This window comes from Nelumbo nucifera, chromosome 7 (genome assembly GCF_055504915.1).
Source record: "Nelumbo nucifera cultivar China Antique chromosome 7, China Antique-T2T, whole genome shotgun sequence".
Lineage (NCBI taxonomy): Eukaryota > Viridiplantae > Streptophyta > Magnoliopsida > Proteales > Nelumbonaceae > Nelumbo > Nelumbo nucifera.
The window spans coordinates 19,535,153-19,551,818 of NC_142655.1; the positions used below are offsets into that span (position 1 = coordinate 19,535,153).

Genomic DNA, 16,666 nt, shown 5'->3' on the forward strand with positions numbered 1-16,666 from the left:
TGCCTTTTCAAGTTTAGTTGTGTAAAACAGCTATGCTAATTCTGATAACAAAGCCAAATTAAAAGTGGGAAATGGTGACTGAATCCATTGCATGCAATAACCAAGGTCTAATAGGTATAAGTATGTTTCGATAAGGCCAATAGATTTTTTTTTCTTTTGATTTTAGGGATAAGTGAACTGTAATCCACCTCAGAAATCTGAATTACAGCACCCTCCTAGTCTACTAGTAGCTCCCCCCCCCCTATAAACCACATCATGCCCGTGAATTTAGCATCAATCCACGGGCAGGATTCAATCCACGCCTAGAAATCCTAGCTCCCCTAAGGGTGGACTGAACTATAAAAAACCCTTTATTTTATAATGATCAGGGGTTGCACGTATACCCCAATTCCTATTGCACAAGTCTCGACCGACCCAATCTCCATACTGAATCTTAAACCCGCAACCATATGTCCTACCCCATGATTCCAAAGCATTGAATCCATAGCATCTGCAGTTTAATAAGGTCGAATATAGCAAAATAACAATACAAATACATGTAAACCGTCTGATACAAAAGCAATGGGAGGTAAGATCGTTGGATGTTGGCAGGTCATTAACTGCCCTACGATGATGCATTATGTATAATAACTTCACAGTGTGGCAACATAGATAATGAAAGATATTCCTTCTTATCAAAAGGAAAAGAATGGATCGTGTAAGGAATAGGAAACCTGAAGTCTCTTCTGCATAGATAAGGACGATTTTAGAATCAAGATCTAAAAAGCTGAACTACCATAATCCCCCTGGATTGGAAGTATCAAATTCTCTACCAAGCCGCCAAACTCTTACTAGCAGGCAGAAAAAAAAAATCCTTCAAAATATCATCTTTTATAGAACTAAGATGTGCTTTGGCTTATAGTAGTTCTCACAAGGTTGCAAAATTAAGCCCATCCTTAGTGTGAGATTAGGAAATAAAGAAGCTGAAACAACCCTCCCACCCACCCCCCGAGACAACATAGATCCAAGAATAGCCGGGTCCATCATGAGTCAAGACTTGTCATCTTCTACATCGCTCCCTTCACTGTCTACTTCTTTGACCTGATCACCATCAGCAGGCTTTGCAGGGGTCACAAAGCGTCCACTTAAAGGATCAACTGGACGGGTATCACGGGGTCCACCTTTGTGGCCCATTGCAAGCATTGGTGGTGGTGGTAGAAGCCCTGCCCTAAAGAGAATACGTTGAACAGGTTCTGAAGGTTGGGCACCTACAGATAACCAATACCTGGGGAAGAAAGAAAAATATATCAAGGGCAGAACAAGTAAACGATGAAATCAAATACAAGTATAATCCATGTTATTCATTTCAAGAAAAGAATATAATTAGGACTCAACATCTACTAACAAGAATACATTACAATAACTTGGAAAGTTTAGAAGAAACCAACCACCATCTTAGAAAAGGATACAACATTCTGAAATATGAATAACAGAACATAAACGAGAACCATCTAGAATGGAACTACCAACAAAAATGTATCCAGGGCATTTAGGAATCTCTGTTTAATCTTGTAGCCCTAAAGAAATGATCTCTCCCAAGGCCCTTGCTCCTATACTTGCCTGCAAGGAAGCCAGTGGCATAAAACCTTTTCAGACGAGTACAGATCTGCTAGTAACTAAACATTAGGCACATCACCGCCCTATCCTCGACAATGAGAAACATGCACTTATGTGCATTGCTTTTTAAAAAATTCCATGTGTTGAGAACAGGTGGCACAAAACTAGGGTGTGGCCAGAGTTGTTTATTTTGTTGTCTGAAAAAAACATCCATTTGCAACTGAAAACAGGAAACTTTGGGTATCTGAGAAAGATTGATATTCACATTGGAAGTTAGCAATGTCCCATAAAATATGCCTAAAAGACAAGGAGCTTTTCATATACAAAACCATACAACATATCTTCAAGCCTTGAAGCAATGAGAGAAAAGAAAGAGAGATAGTGGACCCCCCTGTCTAAGTTAGCTCTTAGCTGATAGCATTCTATTAATTCCCATTTACTAGGATTGTAAAGTGTGATGAGTCAATAATATAATGGGAAATAATTTCTAGGAGAAAGAATATGGAGGTTTAGGACTAGGTAAGTTGGGGTTGAAGAATAAGGCCTTGTTGGGAAAACATCTAGGTTGAGTTTGGAAAGAGTACAAATACAAATATGTATAGTGCAAATACTTACAAAATACAAGGTTTTGCACTCTACATATTTGTATTTGTACTCCTTTCAAACTGAGCCCTATGGAAATTTCCAGTCGACACATACAAATTATGGCATAAGGTGATTACAAGTATTCATGATTTACAGCTAACAGCTAGGATGCAGGTCTGGCAATTCATGTCACTCTCACCTCCCCATGGAAAGCAATTCATGTTATACTCAGTTTCTACAACTCACTCGTTTTGATATTTGCTTTGGTGGCAAGACACATTTTAGGGAAGTTATTTGGTTAGGAAAGGTTCCTTTTTTATCAATAATAGAAACTTTTATTAAGAGGAATAGAAAAGAGAAAGTTACAACAGGGAGGGGTAAAATCACTTAACCCTCCCTAAAAGTATAAAACAGACTACAACAATGCCCAAAAGAGATTAGCTCTTCCCACCCCTTGTTTAGCCAAAGAATCTTCCATAGAATTAGCACTCCTCTTGGACCACTGAACCTGAATTTCCATGTTCTGAGTTAGCTGGTTAATTTTCTTTTTCTCATTTAAGAACTTCCATAGACTGAAGTCTTCCTTCTGCAGCCAACAGCCAACCAGCCTAGAGTCGCCTTCCACCAGCAGTTTTTTAATATTCAGCTGCTGGGCTCTTTTAATGCCTTCCAAAACTGCCAAAGTTTCAGCTCTCAGAGAATCCCCCCAACTTATAGGTCCTGAAAACATGCCAATAATTCGACCTTCTTCATCCCTGAACACTCCACCTATACCTGAAGGGCCTGGGTTTCCTTCACTGCTGCCATCAAAGTTCAATTTAATGAACCCCATAGTTGGAGGAGTCCAAGCTGGAATAGGGGAAGTATTCAAGGGAGCAGACCAAGTCACTTTCCAATTTCTAATGATATCTCCTGCTGAGTAACCTTCAAAGAGCTTCATAGTCTTGACCCAATGTACCACCCTCACAGAGATTAATTCAATGATGGATTTCTTGTTTCTTTCTTTTTCCTGGAAAGTTCTTTGATTTCTTTCCTCCCACACCGTCCAGCATACAGATGTTCTTACATATCTCCACAAAATTTTACCTCTCTTTTTAAACCCCTCACTGAAGTAGAGTTAAACAAGCTTTGCACATTTGGAGGGGAGGGCCACCTGCATCCAAAAGAAGAGAAAAACCAACACCAGATTTCTTATACGAAAGGACAGGAAACTGATAAGTGATAGCAGCTCTCGCCATTCTCCTTACATAGGATGCAATGGTGCGGGGATAAACTCCAATTAGACCTTTTCTTTTGAAGAAAGTCACAAGTGTTACACTTTTCTAAGATAGCTTTCCAACAGAAAGCACCTACTTTGGGAGGAATTGGTCTACCCTAAACTTCGAAGACTGGGAAAGGATAACCAAGGGCCAGAGGGGATTGGGTTAATTCTTTGAAAAAAGAAGAACAAGAGAAGATACTCGAGGGAGAGGGAACCCAAATCCTACTATCCAATCTAGAGGGGTCAATAACTACCTCATCTAGGATCTTAAGCAAATTTACAATGGAGTCCGATTCAGAATCTATAAGGTCCCTTCTAAATCCCAGCTTCCAAACGAGAGCAGAGTTAGAGGAGGTTAGGAAGGTGGCTACTAGATCATTTTTAAAACTTGAGAGGGAAAACAAGGAAGGGAACTGCTCTTTCAAAGGAGTGTCTCCTACCTAAATATGTTCCCAAAATTTCACAGTATTACCAGAGCAAAGGTCATACCTGATGAGAGGAAGTAAGGATGGATCGCATGGATGGACTTCCAAGGAGAAGCTCTTGTATCCCTAGATGAGACTCCCGTATACCAGCCATCTGCCTCTTGCCCATGAGCACTTACGTTTACTTGAGCCCACAGCTTATCCTCCTTTGTCAGTCTTCATAACCATTTCCCTAGAAGAGCTTCATTCTTTTTCTATAAGTTTCCCAAACCAAGTCCACCATCACTTTTAGCTCTTGTAACCAAATCCCACCTAACTTTATGGTCCCTTTTCTCCTCCCTTGGTTCCCACAAGAAATCCCTCATTAGTTTTCCAAAACCCTACACACTCCCTTAGGAATTTTAAACACACACAGAAAGTAAACAGGAAGGTTAGCCAAGGTTGACTTAATCAAAGTTATCCTACCACCCAAAGAGAGGTAGCTTTTCTTCCAAGAGGCTAACCTTTTTGTGAATATATCAATCACCGGATTCCAAAAACTCCTTTTGCTAGGATTATCCCCTCGTGGAAGCCCTGGATATTTCAATGGCCACTGAGCAATCTCATAACCCAAAATTTGAGCCCTAACTTCCACCTCTCCAACACTCATGTTAATGTCGACCATACAATTCTTATCAAAGTTGACTTTGAGGTTAGTCACTTGTTCAAACACATTAATCACCTTTTTTAAATTCCTAATCCACCTAATCTCCTCTCCACCACAAAACAAAATTGTGTCATCTGCAAATTGTAAGTGAGTGACCGGAACCCTGTCCCTCCCAATTCTCCAACCACTAACCAAGCTTCTAGAATCTGCCTTCTCAATAAGCCTCCCTAAAACTTTAGCAATCAGGGTAAAAAGGAAGGGGGAAAGGGATCCCCTTACCTGATACCTCTAGAAGATGGGAAGTGGTCTACCACCCGGCCTTTCACCAATATGGAGTAGTGGCAAGTCCTGATACACCCTTTTATCCAATTACACCACCTCTGCCCAAAACCAAAGGACTCTAGGACTTCCAACAAGAGAGACCAATCAACCAAATCATAAGCCTTTTCTAGATCCAATTTGCACACCATCCCTTCCCTCTTCTTTTTAGACCTTCCACACTCTCATTTGCTATTAAGATTTAAACCACAATTTGTCTATTCTTCACAAAGGCACCTTGATTAGGGGAATGATTGTGGGAAGCACCTCTCTAATTCTTTGAATAAAACCTTAGCAATGATCTTATAGAGGCTATTAACCAAACTGATGGGTCTGAACTCTTTAGGGTGACAAACTCCCTCCTTTTTTGGGATTAAGGCAATAAATGCAGAATTCATACATGGATAAATCACCCCTCTTTCAAAGAATTCTGAGAACACACTTTGGATGTCATCCTTAATTATCTCCTAACAGTCTTGATAAAAAGCCATTGTGAAACCATCAGGACCTAGAGCTTTAGCTCTATCCATAGAAAAGATGGCTTCCCTTATTTCTCTCAACTCGAGCATTCTTTCCAACCACTCAATCAACTCTTCAGGGAGCCTAGGCCAATCTAAACCTTCAATCTGTAATCTGTTATTTAGGGGCCTTCTGAAAATGGATTTGAAATGTTCCATAAAGCCCCTGCAATCTCATTCTGTTGGGTTAGAGTTGTACCATCAACCACCAACTTAGAAATAAAGTTCCTCTTCCTTCTGCCATTCGCTATGGCACGGAAAAAATTTTGTGTTCCTGTCTCCCTCCTTCACCCATTTGTGTCTAGATTTTTGCTTCCAACTAATTTCTTCCTTAAAAAGTGTCCTCCATATTTTTTCTCAACTCTTTGTCCCTTTCCCCAAAGCAACCTAGATTTTCCTTTGCATTTAATTCCTCAATTTGGTTAATCAATTGCTGCTTACTTTCTTCTAACCTCCCAAAGTGAAGAACTCCTTGATTTTGACTTTCAGCTCTTTTAACTTCCAATGAAATTCCATTCCTGCCCAATTTATCCTCGGATTGCTTTCATTCCACCACTCCTTCACTTTCTCCTTAAAGCCCGGGTGATGCAACCACATATTCTCAAATCTGAAAGGGGAGGGTCCACTGGTTCCAGTCTCAAACTTACTTAGCAGAATTGGCCAATGGTTAGAAGTAACTCTAGGTAAAGCCCTTGATACCAGGTCTCCCTAATGTTCTTCCCTATCTGTAGTAAATAGGAATCTGTCCATTTTGGAACAAATTGGTTCAGCTTGGAGATTAGACCAAGTGAAACTGTTATGTAAGAGGTCCAGTTCCTTGAGTTCAAAAGCATTAATAAACTCATTAAACTTCCTCATATTGGTAGTATTCCTTTGTCGCACAATTCGCACCTTATTGCACTCCTCACTAAACCTAATCACATTGAAATCCCCTCCTAGACACCAAGGTCGTTCCCACAAACCTCTAATATCTCCTAGTTCTTCCCATAATTCATTCCTTTGTACATAGCTATTAGGGCCATAAACATTAGTTAAGACCCATTCGTACCCATCTTCCACTTGCTTGAATTTGACAGAAACTGAGAATCCTCCATATAATTCTTCAACTCCCTTCACAACTTCATCCTTCCACAAAGTGAGTAACCCTCCAGATGAACCCCAAGAAGGGCTCATTACCCAACTAAGGCCATTCTTGTCAAAGGTCATGAGTTTAGATTCCTGGATTAGAAAGAAGTCTGGGTTTTCTTTCCTTAGGACCTCCTTTATTAAAGCTCTCTTTCTTACATTCCCCAAGCCTCTCGCATTCCATCTCACAATCTTCATTATTCCAACTTAATCTACCCCCACCCCTAACCTTCCTCCCTAAGATCCTCCTTTCCTTCCCCTACCCTTCCTCTCACTGAATTCTTTGTCCCCCTCCACATCCAATTTCAACCTCTAACTTCCTTTTTCTCATCTTCCTTTCCCCTTTTTTATTCCTCAAATAAACTTTCAGCTCATTCGGATTTTTTAACTTGCAACCTAGCTTTTCTACAAATTCAGCTAGAGAATCTTCTTTTCCTTCTCCCTTTTCATTCTTTCCTCTTCTGCCTTCTTCAGGCCTCTCACCCATCCTCTCCTGCTCCACCATCTCTTCTTCGACTACTTTAGACCCACTATCCTTACTCTCAATCACCTTCTCCTTCTCTAATTCCACCCTAGTCAGATTATTAAGTTCCACACCCTCTCCTCCCTCTCACCTCCTGAATCTCCCCTAAACCACCAACTCTGTCAATTTCCAAACCATGGGCAATCGGCAAGTAGGCAGGTCTGGAATCTGGAAGACAATCAACAGGGGCAGAGCAAGAGTTAGTATCAAAACCCAAAAAAACAAACATATCTGGATCTGAGAAAGGAGGACATTCAACAGCCAGTTGGATTTCACAACAGAATAGGGTTTTCCAGGGCACAACCTAGACTTAATTCACCCTTGTGAGAACTTCCAAGGCTCTGTCGTTCATCCCCAGCTGAAATAACCATGTTTGAAGACTGGTGATCAGTCGCTATCTTCTCACAGGTCCCCTGCCCATTGTCCATTTTCTGGCTTGGTTTTTTTTCTACCCAAGGTTTGGTTTCCCCACTAGCATCCAAGGAGAGCTCGGCATCCTTTAACATCCCACAATCAGTGGAGGGTTTCAGTACAGAGGTAACATCTTCAGCTTCCTCAGAAAAGAGAATGGTTGTACTGAAAGTGTCTTCCAACTCCCCTTTATGATCTGCATTCTCCCCTAGACTGTGGTTCTCTGCTTTCGACCCTGTTTCAAAGTCATCCTCCAAAGAATCGCAGCTTACCCACCCGTTATCTTCCCCTTCAAAATCCTCTCTCCTAACCCTTGAATATCTTGGGTTTGGCCTATATTCTCCCATTTTATCCTGATCCACTTCTTTAGAATTGGCAACTGGAACCCAACGAAAGCTTCCCCTCAAGGGATTCTGTTCGTCTGAAACTTTTTGGTCTTCACATGAAAGCAGCACTTGTGGGGAAGATGATAGACCAACACTATGGTCCTCCAACGCCTTCTTTTAAAGGACTGTTTTCCTTCTCTATACTCTTTAACCACCTATAAGAATAAATGTCTCTCTTTGCTAACTATGCTATGGGTGCTTTGTCTTGGGACCTTGGCACTAGAAAAGGTGCGAGGAATTTTGAAACTCCAATGGTCCTTGAATTATTCAACTCCTTGAATGATAGTCCCTTGATCCTTCCTCCCCTAATGGGAGAATTTTGTCACTTGGGTCTTTGGGAATGTTCTGTTGCTTCTTTTTTTAAAGCCCTCCCAACTTTGCCCTTTTCTCAGTCTTTTCTGTTTTAGGAGATTTGGTGCTAGCCAGTGACACCAAAGATTAGAGCTTTCACATGGGAAGTCTATCATATGAAAATAAATACCTATGATGTTCTTCAAAAAAAGGGGATGCTATTGGTACTTATCCCCACATATTTACTCTTTTTGCATGACAAATGGAGAGACTACTTATCATTTGCTAATTTCCTGTCCATTTGTCACTAGTATTTAGGATTGGCTTTTCTCTCTTTGGTTGCAGGTAAATCCCTCCTGATGATATGGAGAGTTTATTCAAATCTTCATGGCAGCAGGTGGCAGCAGGATGGGTGTAGCTTGGATAATCTAGGCCCTTCAAGCATTGGAGGAGTTATCAGGGATAAGTGTAGAACCATCCAAGCAATGTATTTTGGTCCTATGGGCTTAGGAAACTCCATTGAGGCTGAAACAAGTGCAGCCTTGCAAGGTTGAGATTGGCAAGAACCTTAAATTACAGCAACATGCAAGTGGAGGGTGATTCAAGAGTAGCAGTGGGTTGGCTATGATAACAAGGACAACAACACTGGCAGTATTGGTAGATATTAAAGGAGGGGGGATATCACATTCACATGGATGCAAAGATCAGCTTACAGATTGGCTGACACTTTCGCCAAAACAAGTACATAGGGAACAGTTTTTCTGGGGACTACTAAATGCAAAAAGGATGCAAGAAAGGGGGTGGTAGGCATATTTTAAATGCTATTTCTTTTATTCAATTTCAATAAAATTTTAAAGTTATCCATCAAAGAGAAAGTGTGATGAGTGAAGGCACCCCATCCATTTCCTCCAGTTTTCCCCAAACCCAAACCACTTCATAACCATATCAAAAAATAGACCAGTCAACAAAAACACCTTCTTGAGGAAATATTGAATGACCCATGAAATCTTTAATTCTATAGGCCAGCACTTCAAGTATAACCTTCGATAAGTTTCCTACCAAACTAATTGATCTGAAGTATCTAGGGTGAAGAACCTCCTTTTTCCTTTGGGATCAGGGTGATGAAAGCTATATTAACACCCTTAATGATTATGTCCCTGACAAAATTTTCTCAAAAACAGCTATCAACTATCAAGTCTTTATGACTTCCCAATGAGATTAATAAAACCCTATCATATAAGATATAACCATCTAGGCTGGGTACCTTGCCCATTCCAAAAGCACCTTTTTTCTTTCTCCACATCAAAGGATTGCTCTAAACTCTTGGTTACATTATCTAGAATCCTAAACCAGGATAGGCCTTCCACTGAAAAGTGAGTATGTGTGTGTGTGTGTGTGTGGGAGGGGGGCTACAAGTGCTAGATCTCGAGTGGTCAACTCTTCATCCTCCATTACTAGCTTAGAGATAATTTTTTTCTATTTTTCTTTAATTTGCTAGGTTGTGTAAGTATTTAAAGTTCCCATCCCGTTACTTAATACATCTACTTCTAAAATTCTGCCTCCAGTTGATCTCTTAACACATTATAACCTTCTTGAACTGCATATTTACACTTCTCTCATTATCTTCTTCTGACAGTTGTTTGAAACTTCTTTTGATTCACTTGTACAGATACCGTTTGTACAGTGGACCTTTTCTTCAAGTTAATACATCATACTTTACCTTTTCTTCAAAAAAAGAAGAAAAAAAACTTCTTTTCAATTCAATTGTTTTTCAACATCTTTTATGATTTAACTTCTGATTAGAAGTTCATTTTACTTATTATTGTCCATTTTTCTTTTGATAATTCCATGATTTCTGTTTGTGAAAGAACTGCTACAACTTGATCAACATAGCTTATCTCAATCAGAACAATGAAAAAACAAAAATAAAATAGGGAGCATATCTACACCCAAAGAATAGATGGCTGCAAAAGAATGGTAACTTACTTCACTCGATCAAAATTCAGACCCATTCGTTTACCACCATCTTGTCCTATAAAAATGAGAAGGAAATAAATGAAAAATTAATTGCTTACAATCATAAAATCACTAAACATTTAACAGAAAGCTAGTAAATGTTAATAGAAAAGTACAAATTTGATTAACAAATAGATTGAACAGAAGAGGGGGGAGATAGTTCTTATGCTCTCAACATTTTGTATTTTTCTTGTACATACGGTTTATTTTAATGAATTAATGAATTTTTTGTTGCCTACCAAAAAAAGAAAAAGACAAAAGAGAATTAGCCAATTTTAAGTCTCTATCCATTTTCAAGTCAAAACCTTCCTAAAATATTCAATAAAACTCTAGCCCGATTGAATCGTTTGAGATGAAGAGACAAGTCAAATAAATATCTCAGTATCCTTTCTTCTCTAAGAAACAAAGAAGGCTGACCTGCAACTAATATTTGACAGGATAAAACAACAGCAGCTCTTATGCCTAACTTTGAGTCTTTGATAAAGTCAGTCATCTCAGTGACTCCAAGAAGTAATCCACCCAATAGTAGCTTCCTTTCCTTTAGGGTGTTTCAAATCACAACAATAGAGGTCATACAATGGGGCAGAGAAAGGTGATCAATCCAATCTCTTTTAAAGGACTTGGCTTTAGATAAGTGTTTTCTGCTTTATGTCTTATGTCTAAGTCAGTAGCTATAGGGGTCTTGAAAGAATTTAACACCCTAACATGGACTTGTTTGAGCTTGCCTCAAGGGTCTGGGAGGAGCGGAGCCCCTGGCCCAGCCACTGTACTTAAAAAAGAACAGAAAAGTACAAAATTTAACAAAGGTGCACGCCTGGGGACGTACAAAAGGCAAAGGAGCTAAACATTAGAAAGTTAATTATTAAAGGTGATTCAAAATTGGTGATAAGCTGGCTGCAAAAGGAGGAAACTGGGTTTTGGTACTATGCTAATGAAAAAAAGAAGTTTAAATCGCTAACCCAGGGTATGGAAATAAAACTGCAGTAGGTGAAGAGAAGCACTAATTCCTTTGCTGATACACTTGCTAAGCAAGGGTGGAAAGAGATGGCTTGTTTTGGGCACTGTTGTAATCCTGAATAAACAATTTCGTTGGGGAAGGTTAAGGGAGTTTACCTCTTCCCTTGTTTATTGTGTCATCTTGTACCCTTTTAATGTTCATTAATAAAATTGTGTTCTGTTATTGATCAAAAAACAAAACAGTGCACACTTGGGCTGAGGCACAAGGCGCACCAGGTGCACTAGGCAGCAATAGGCTTGTACCCTTTTAATGTTCATTAATAAAATTGTGTTCTGTTATTGATCAAAAAACAAAACAGTGCACACTTGGGCTGAGGCACAAGGCGCACCAGGTGCACTAGGCAGCAATAGGCATGTACCTTTTTTCAAAGGGGCTGCTCTGGGGCCTACACGAGGTGCAAACCTTAAAATGCACCTCATTTGGGCGCTCGAGGTGTGCCTTTTAAATCACTGGTGGAGGGCATGAATCTGGAAGCCTATACTACTCTGATGGTAGGAAATATGATTCTGGATACAACACAGAAATTTTGCATGTTGACTCCTGCTGGATGGTAGGTAATGAAAAATTAGCAAACTGCTCTAGAATCACTCAGATCTGGGTTATTCAAATACCAAAAGTCTACAACAACAGAGATTAAAAAAATAAGAGTGATGATTTGATCACTCAAGATAATCAATAGAACAGGGAAATAATTTATTCACTTTGGCATAAAGTACAAAGAAATATTTTTACCATAAATGTGGGGATCATAAGCAATTATAAGAGGTTAGTCTAAAAGGTAGATTTTACCCTTTTGTATGAACCTAACTATGATGGAGTATTCTCCAGGTGACCTTTGAGCTTTCTTTGTCGTTGGTTTTGAATCTCTTACGTAAGAGGTTAGTCTAAATCTTTTTTTTTTTTTTGAGAAAAGTTAACTGAGAATTTTATTTAAAGAACAGGTAACATGAGAAGATGTACAGAAGCCTTACAGAGGCAGACACAGAGTTACACAGGCAAAGATGTATCAGTAAACATAAACCCCCTATGAGCTCAAGATTTGGCTAGGTTGTCAGCTATGGAGTTTAGTTCTCTAGGAATCTAAACCAGCTTTGCACTCAGAGAATCCAAAATATCTCTAGCCTCAGTCAGTAGATGAGAAAGCCTCATAGGCCCTCTGTTCTTCTCCCTTAGCCATTTTATCATATTAGCAGAATCACCTTCAATGGTTAGAGAGGATAGGCCTAACATTTTGACATAACGAAGACCTGTGAGAGCAGCTAAGATCTCTGCCTTGGTAGCGTCAGCTCTCCCAATGGGACCACTAAAAGCCCAATAGATGTTCCCCCTCTCCCACGGATTACTCTTCCAATTCCCGCTTGACCTGTGAATCCTTGAACACTCCCATCAAATTTAGAGTTATCAGTCCCTCCTCCCTAATACAAAGTCTTTGAGTTAAACCACTCCCAGGAGAGGAATAGAGGACATCTACTAAATTTCTCTGAAGATCATTTAAAGAAATACCTTTAAAAACTTCAGAATTAAGAGCCCAAATGTTGCATAAAAAAGTAATATGAAAGATCAGATCTTCGATGTTTCTGGTTTTGCTTTCAAAGGTCCTGTTGTTTCTTTCTTCCCAAACACCCCACAACACTGCATGGGTCACCGTACTCCAGTACAGCTTACCTCTGCTTCCTAGTCCTTTGCCATGCCACTGTCGTAGAAAATCCAAAACTTGCTCAGGAAACACCCAGCTGTAGCCCACTTAGTCTAAATCATATATTTGTCATTTTTTCAATTCTTAATTACAAGGGTATTTTGGTTCATTTAATCTATAAGAGTAACCTACCCACTATTATGTTGGCATATAAATAGTTGTCAACATCAAACTGCTGGGGGTTAATGAATGAATTTGGATTGTTTGTTGCTGCAAGCCTTAGTTCTTTTATGCAACTACATCTAGGAATGATTCCTAGATCATGGGGAACAGGGTGCAAGGAAAATATCATATAGCTATTCAACCCCGTTAACTGGAAGATAAAAAAAGAAAACCTAGATGACAGAAAACAGTAATGATTTTACAGCTCATCCCCAAGCCCTAGATATACCCATAATATTATCCCTTGTAACTTCCTATCTTGCTGATGATTCTTCTAGGGAATTTGAATCTCTTAGAACCCCTTTGAACAAGCAGTTCAAATTTATGGCCAAGGTCATTGCTTCTCTAATCAGACACCTTAGCACCTTTTTTTTTTGAGAAAAGGTAACTTCCATTAAAAACAAAGAGGGGGGATGTACAAACCAAAAAACCAAAAACACATAAAAAAGAAGCCCTCCAGAATTTACATTGGTAAAGTATTCCTGCTATACAAGTAATCCCTTCCCGCCCCAGCTTTAGCCAAGCCATTGGCTATACAATTAAGCTCTCTAGGAACTCATCTAAAACAGAATCTTATAGTGTCTGTGATTTCTCTGATTTCATTGAAGAAAAAGTAGAAACCTTGGCAACCTTGGTGTTTATTCCCTAGTGTCTTTCATTTAATCACAACTTGACAGTGCCCTTCCACTTGTGGGTTTATCCAACCATTCCTTACTGTTAACCTTAGGCAGCAATTGTAGTAAAGCTAGAAGTTCGTTTCTCAAAGAATCAACATTGCCTACAACTCCTAAGAAACTAAGCAAAATATTTCCTATATCATCTCTAAGCATTCCAATTTCCAACATTCCTGGGTTGCCTAGACTGTAAGCATTAAAGCTGAATTTCTTCCAACCTTGCTCCAGAGGCCTCCATGTCACAATTCTTTGCTGTCACAATTCTTGTCCATGGAAATCCCTTTGAACTCACCACTTGATAATAACCAGTGAACAATGATGATGAGTTCTATAAACTGATGTAAATAAGATTCCTTGCTCTACACATCTCTTTCACCCCATAGACCTCACAGTATTCTTGTGCAGTACCAAATTAATTCTTGTTTTTCTATTGCCACGAAACACTAACAGGACCAAAAAGAGATCACTTACATTTTGATGGTAGTGTGTAAGTACCCCAAAGAGAGAGATAAAGTAGTTCTGTACTTAAGGTGCAATCCAATGCTTACTTCACTTTTGAAGCATCTCATAAAAGTTATGATAATTTGTAATGCAACCTCCAAACAGAAGACTTTAACCTTTGGGAAGATGAGCAAAAAAACAACCAAAAAAAGAAAAGAAGGAATTGTGGCTTGATGAATTGCTCTGAAAAAAGATGCTAGAGGAGCTGAGAGCAAATGAAACATGGATATCTTGATCTGTCAATAGTTTGGAAGATGTTTTGGAAAAACAAGGGACTGTCTGGAATAAATGTACCGGGATGAAGTGATGTAAAATGAGTGTATATTCTGTTGAGGGAGTTAGCCAAGGCTAGCTACCTCATAGGGGTGTACAAATTATCACTTTACTTTTCTTTATCATTAATAATAATACTATTGACAGTTATTCAAAAAAAAAAAAAACTGCTATGTTTGGTCTAGTGTATTTGCTTTAATAAAGAATGAACTTTTTCAGAAAGAAAGTTCATATACACCATCTTCTATGGTCAGGAAGGTAATCCAGAGATGTATACAACTTATTGATGCTGAAGTGGTGCCTACCTCATGACACAAAGAAATTATGTGATGCATTCAATGCATGCCTCCACAAAGACTCCAGATCAAACTTAATTTTGTGAGATTTGCTATTGGAAAACCTATGTATGCATTGGTTAGTCCACAACAAAAGTGGTAAATGTTTAGGAGCTTTGAGAAATTGTTAGGTACTCGATCTCTCAAGCTGAATGATAATGCAACGAGCTGGTTCAAGAGAGCTCACCCTCCTGAAATGGTAAGAGAAGAGAAAAGTAGAAGAGAAGAAGAAGAAGAAGAAGAAGAAGAAGAAGAAGAAGAGAAGGAGAAGAGAGGGATAGAAAATAGGGTTTCTCATTCATATCCTCTTCATGCTTATTATAAGATATTTATACTTACACGTAGCTAATAGATAGTGGCTGCCAACAGTTTCACGTTCAGCTCTCCTGACATGGACGGCATGTGTAAACAAATTTTCAGATGTGGTCTCGAACGGCTGATCTGAGGGATTCCCTGGGTTGGGTCTCATTCATGATGGGCCTGGGCCGTGTGGGCTGATCGGTTATCCATGCTGGCTCTATCAAAATCTATTTGCAAGAGGTTCAGCATTGCTGCAGAAGCTTGGATTCTTCAGGATGGAATAGGTTCAGCTAACCAACTCAACATTCAGAGACTGGCAATTTCTGGATTGGATTTTGCTCTTACCATAACTTCTAGGAGTTGTAAAAGAGTTTTGGCTTGGGTTTTTGGTCAATTATAGATTTGGAAGATGGGAGAAGTTAACTGCATTGATGCTTTTCTTCTTGTTGTTGGATGATCTCTCATCTCCTGTCATCTTGTAATGGATTTTTTGAATTTTTAATGAATTTTCTTTTTATTTATTACTAAAAAAAATTCAGAGACCTGCAATGAATGTTGATAAAGTTGGCGCTGTCACAAAAACATAACTTTGGTAGAACATTACAAACTTGGTTGATGATTATGATGTTGGATTACATATGTTTACATTATATAGGCAGGCTAACGTGTCAGTTGGATCATCTGGCCTGACAAGACATAGGAGCACTGATGTAGTCCTTAGAGAATGTTGAATGGTCTCATTGATCAGAGTTTTATGATTGTTGATGGATGTAATGGCTTCTTGAAGGAATAAGAGAGAAAATAGGGAGAGAAAGAAGAGAGAAAATACTTGGAGTCACTCACAGGGTGCCTAGAATCACTCTAGGGCATGGGAATCACTCACCATAGCTAGCATAAGTTGAAGAAAACTCAATAAACTTCATTTCCTTTGTGCAAAACGTCCATACATATTTATAGACTCTAAACTCATAATAATCCTAGGAGTCAAACTATTAGACTCATAACAGTCTTAGCAGTCAATCTATTAGACTCAATACTCCTAATAGGACTCAAACTAAGCTGTCATATCCTATTTCAATTCAAAGAAGACTCAATAACTCTAATCCTACTTGTGCAATCTCTGAAATTTTAAATAAAAACGAACTATAACTAGACGGACAATCAAACCCTATTATTGGACCCTACAGAAAATGATAAGGTGGCAAAAATACCCTTGGTGTTTAATTCAATCCAAATCCCAAGTACCATCACTATGCCATATCAGGACATGTTGTAAGGCCTTCTTTCTAGAATAAGTCTTCAAGGGTGCTGATCGATTCCTATCATCTCTCCCTGGCTTGAAAAAACTCGACCCTGGCAAGTTAAAAGCATGGTACCTTTCATAAAGATCTGGGTTAAGATGATGAAAGTCTTCAGCAGGGATCCAAGAACTCTCAGACATAGGCTTGCCTTTCCACTTGACAAGGAATTTCTGATACACTCCTGTAGCAGTAGATAATTACATATTATTTCCTCATCTAAAACATCATCTGGAATGTCATTTGGAGCTGCAATAGTTGGCAATTTAGGTATAGGAGTCTTAAAAGAATCCACATGTCCATGGTAA

The 16,666-nt window shown here is 39.1% G+C and overlaps 1 protein-coding gene across 3 annotated transcripts in view; it reads right to left on the reverse strand.

Annotated features, from left to right (window-relative positions):
• Window positions 1-491: 491 nt before the first annotated feature.
• LOC104588281 (small ribosomal subunit protein bS16m/bS16c-like) overlaps window positions 492-16,666 on the reverse strand; it is a 35,502-nt gene continuing 19,327 nt past the window's right edge. For 2 of the 3 annotated variants that reach the window (XM_010246142.3, XM_010246141.3), the window contains 2 exons: window positions 10,072-10,117; window positions 492-1,264 (listed from right to left, as the gene is read on the reverse strand). In XM_010246142.3, coding sequence (XP_010244444.1) covers window positions 1,030-1,264; window positions 10,072-10,117 — 281 coding nt within the window. In that variant the 3' untranslated portion in view covers window positions 492-1,029. Of the gene's footprint in view, window positions 1,265-10,071; window positions 10,118-11,477; window positions 11,622-16,666 lie in introns of those variants that run through there. The other variant, XM_088892091.1, reaches the window with a different exon arrangement.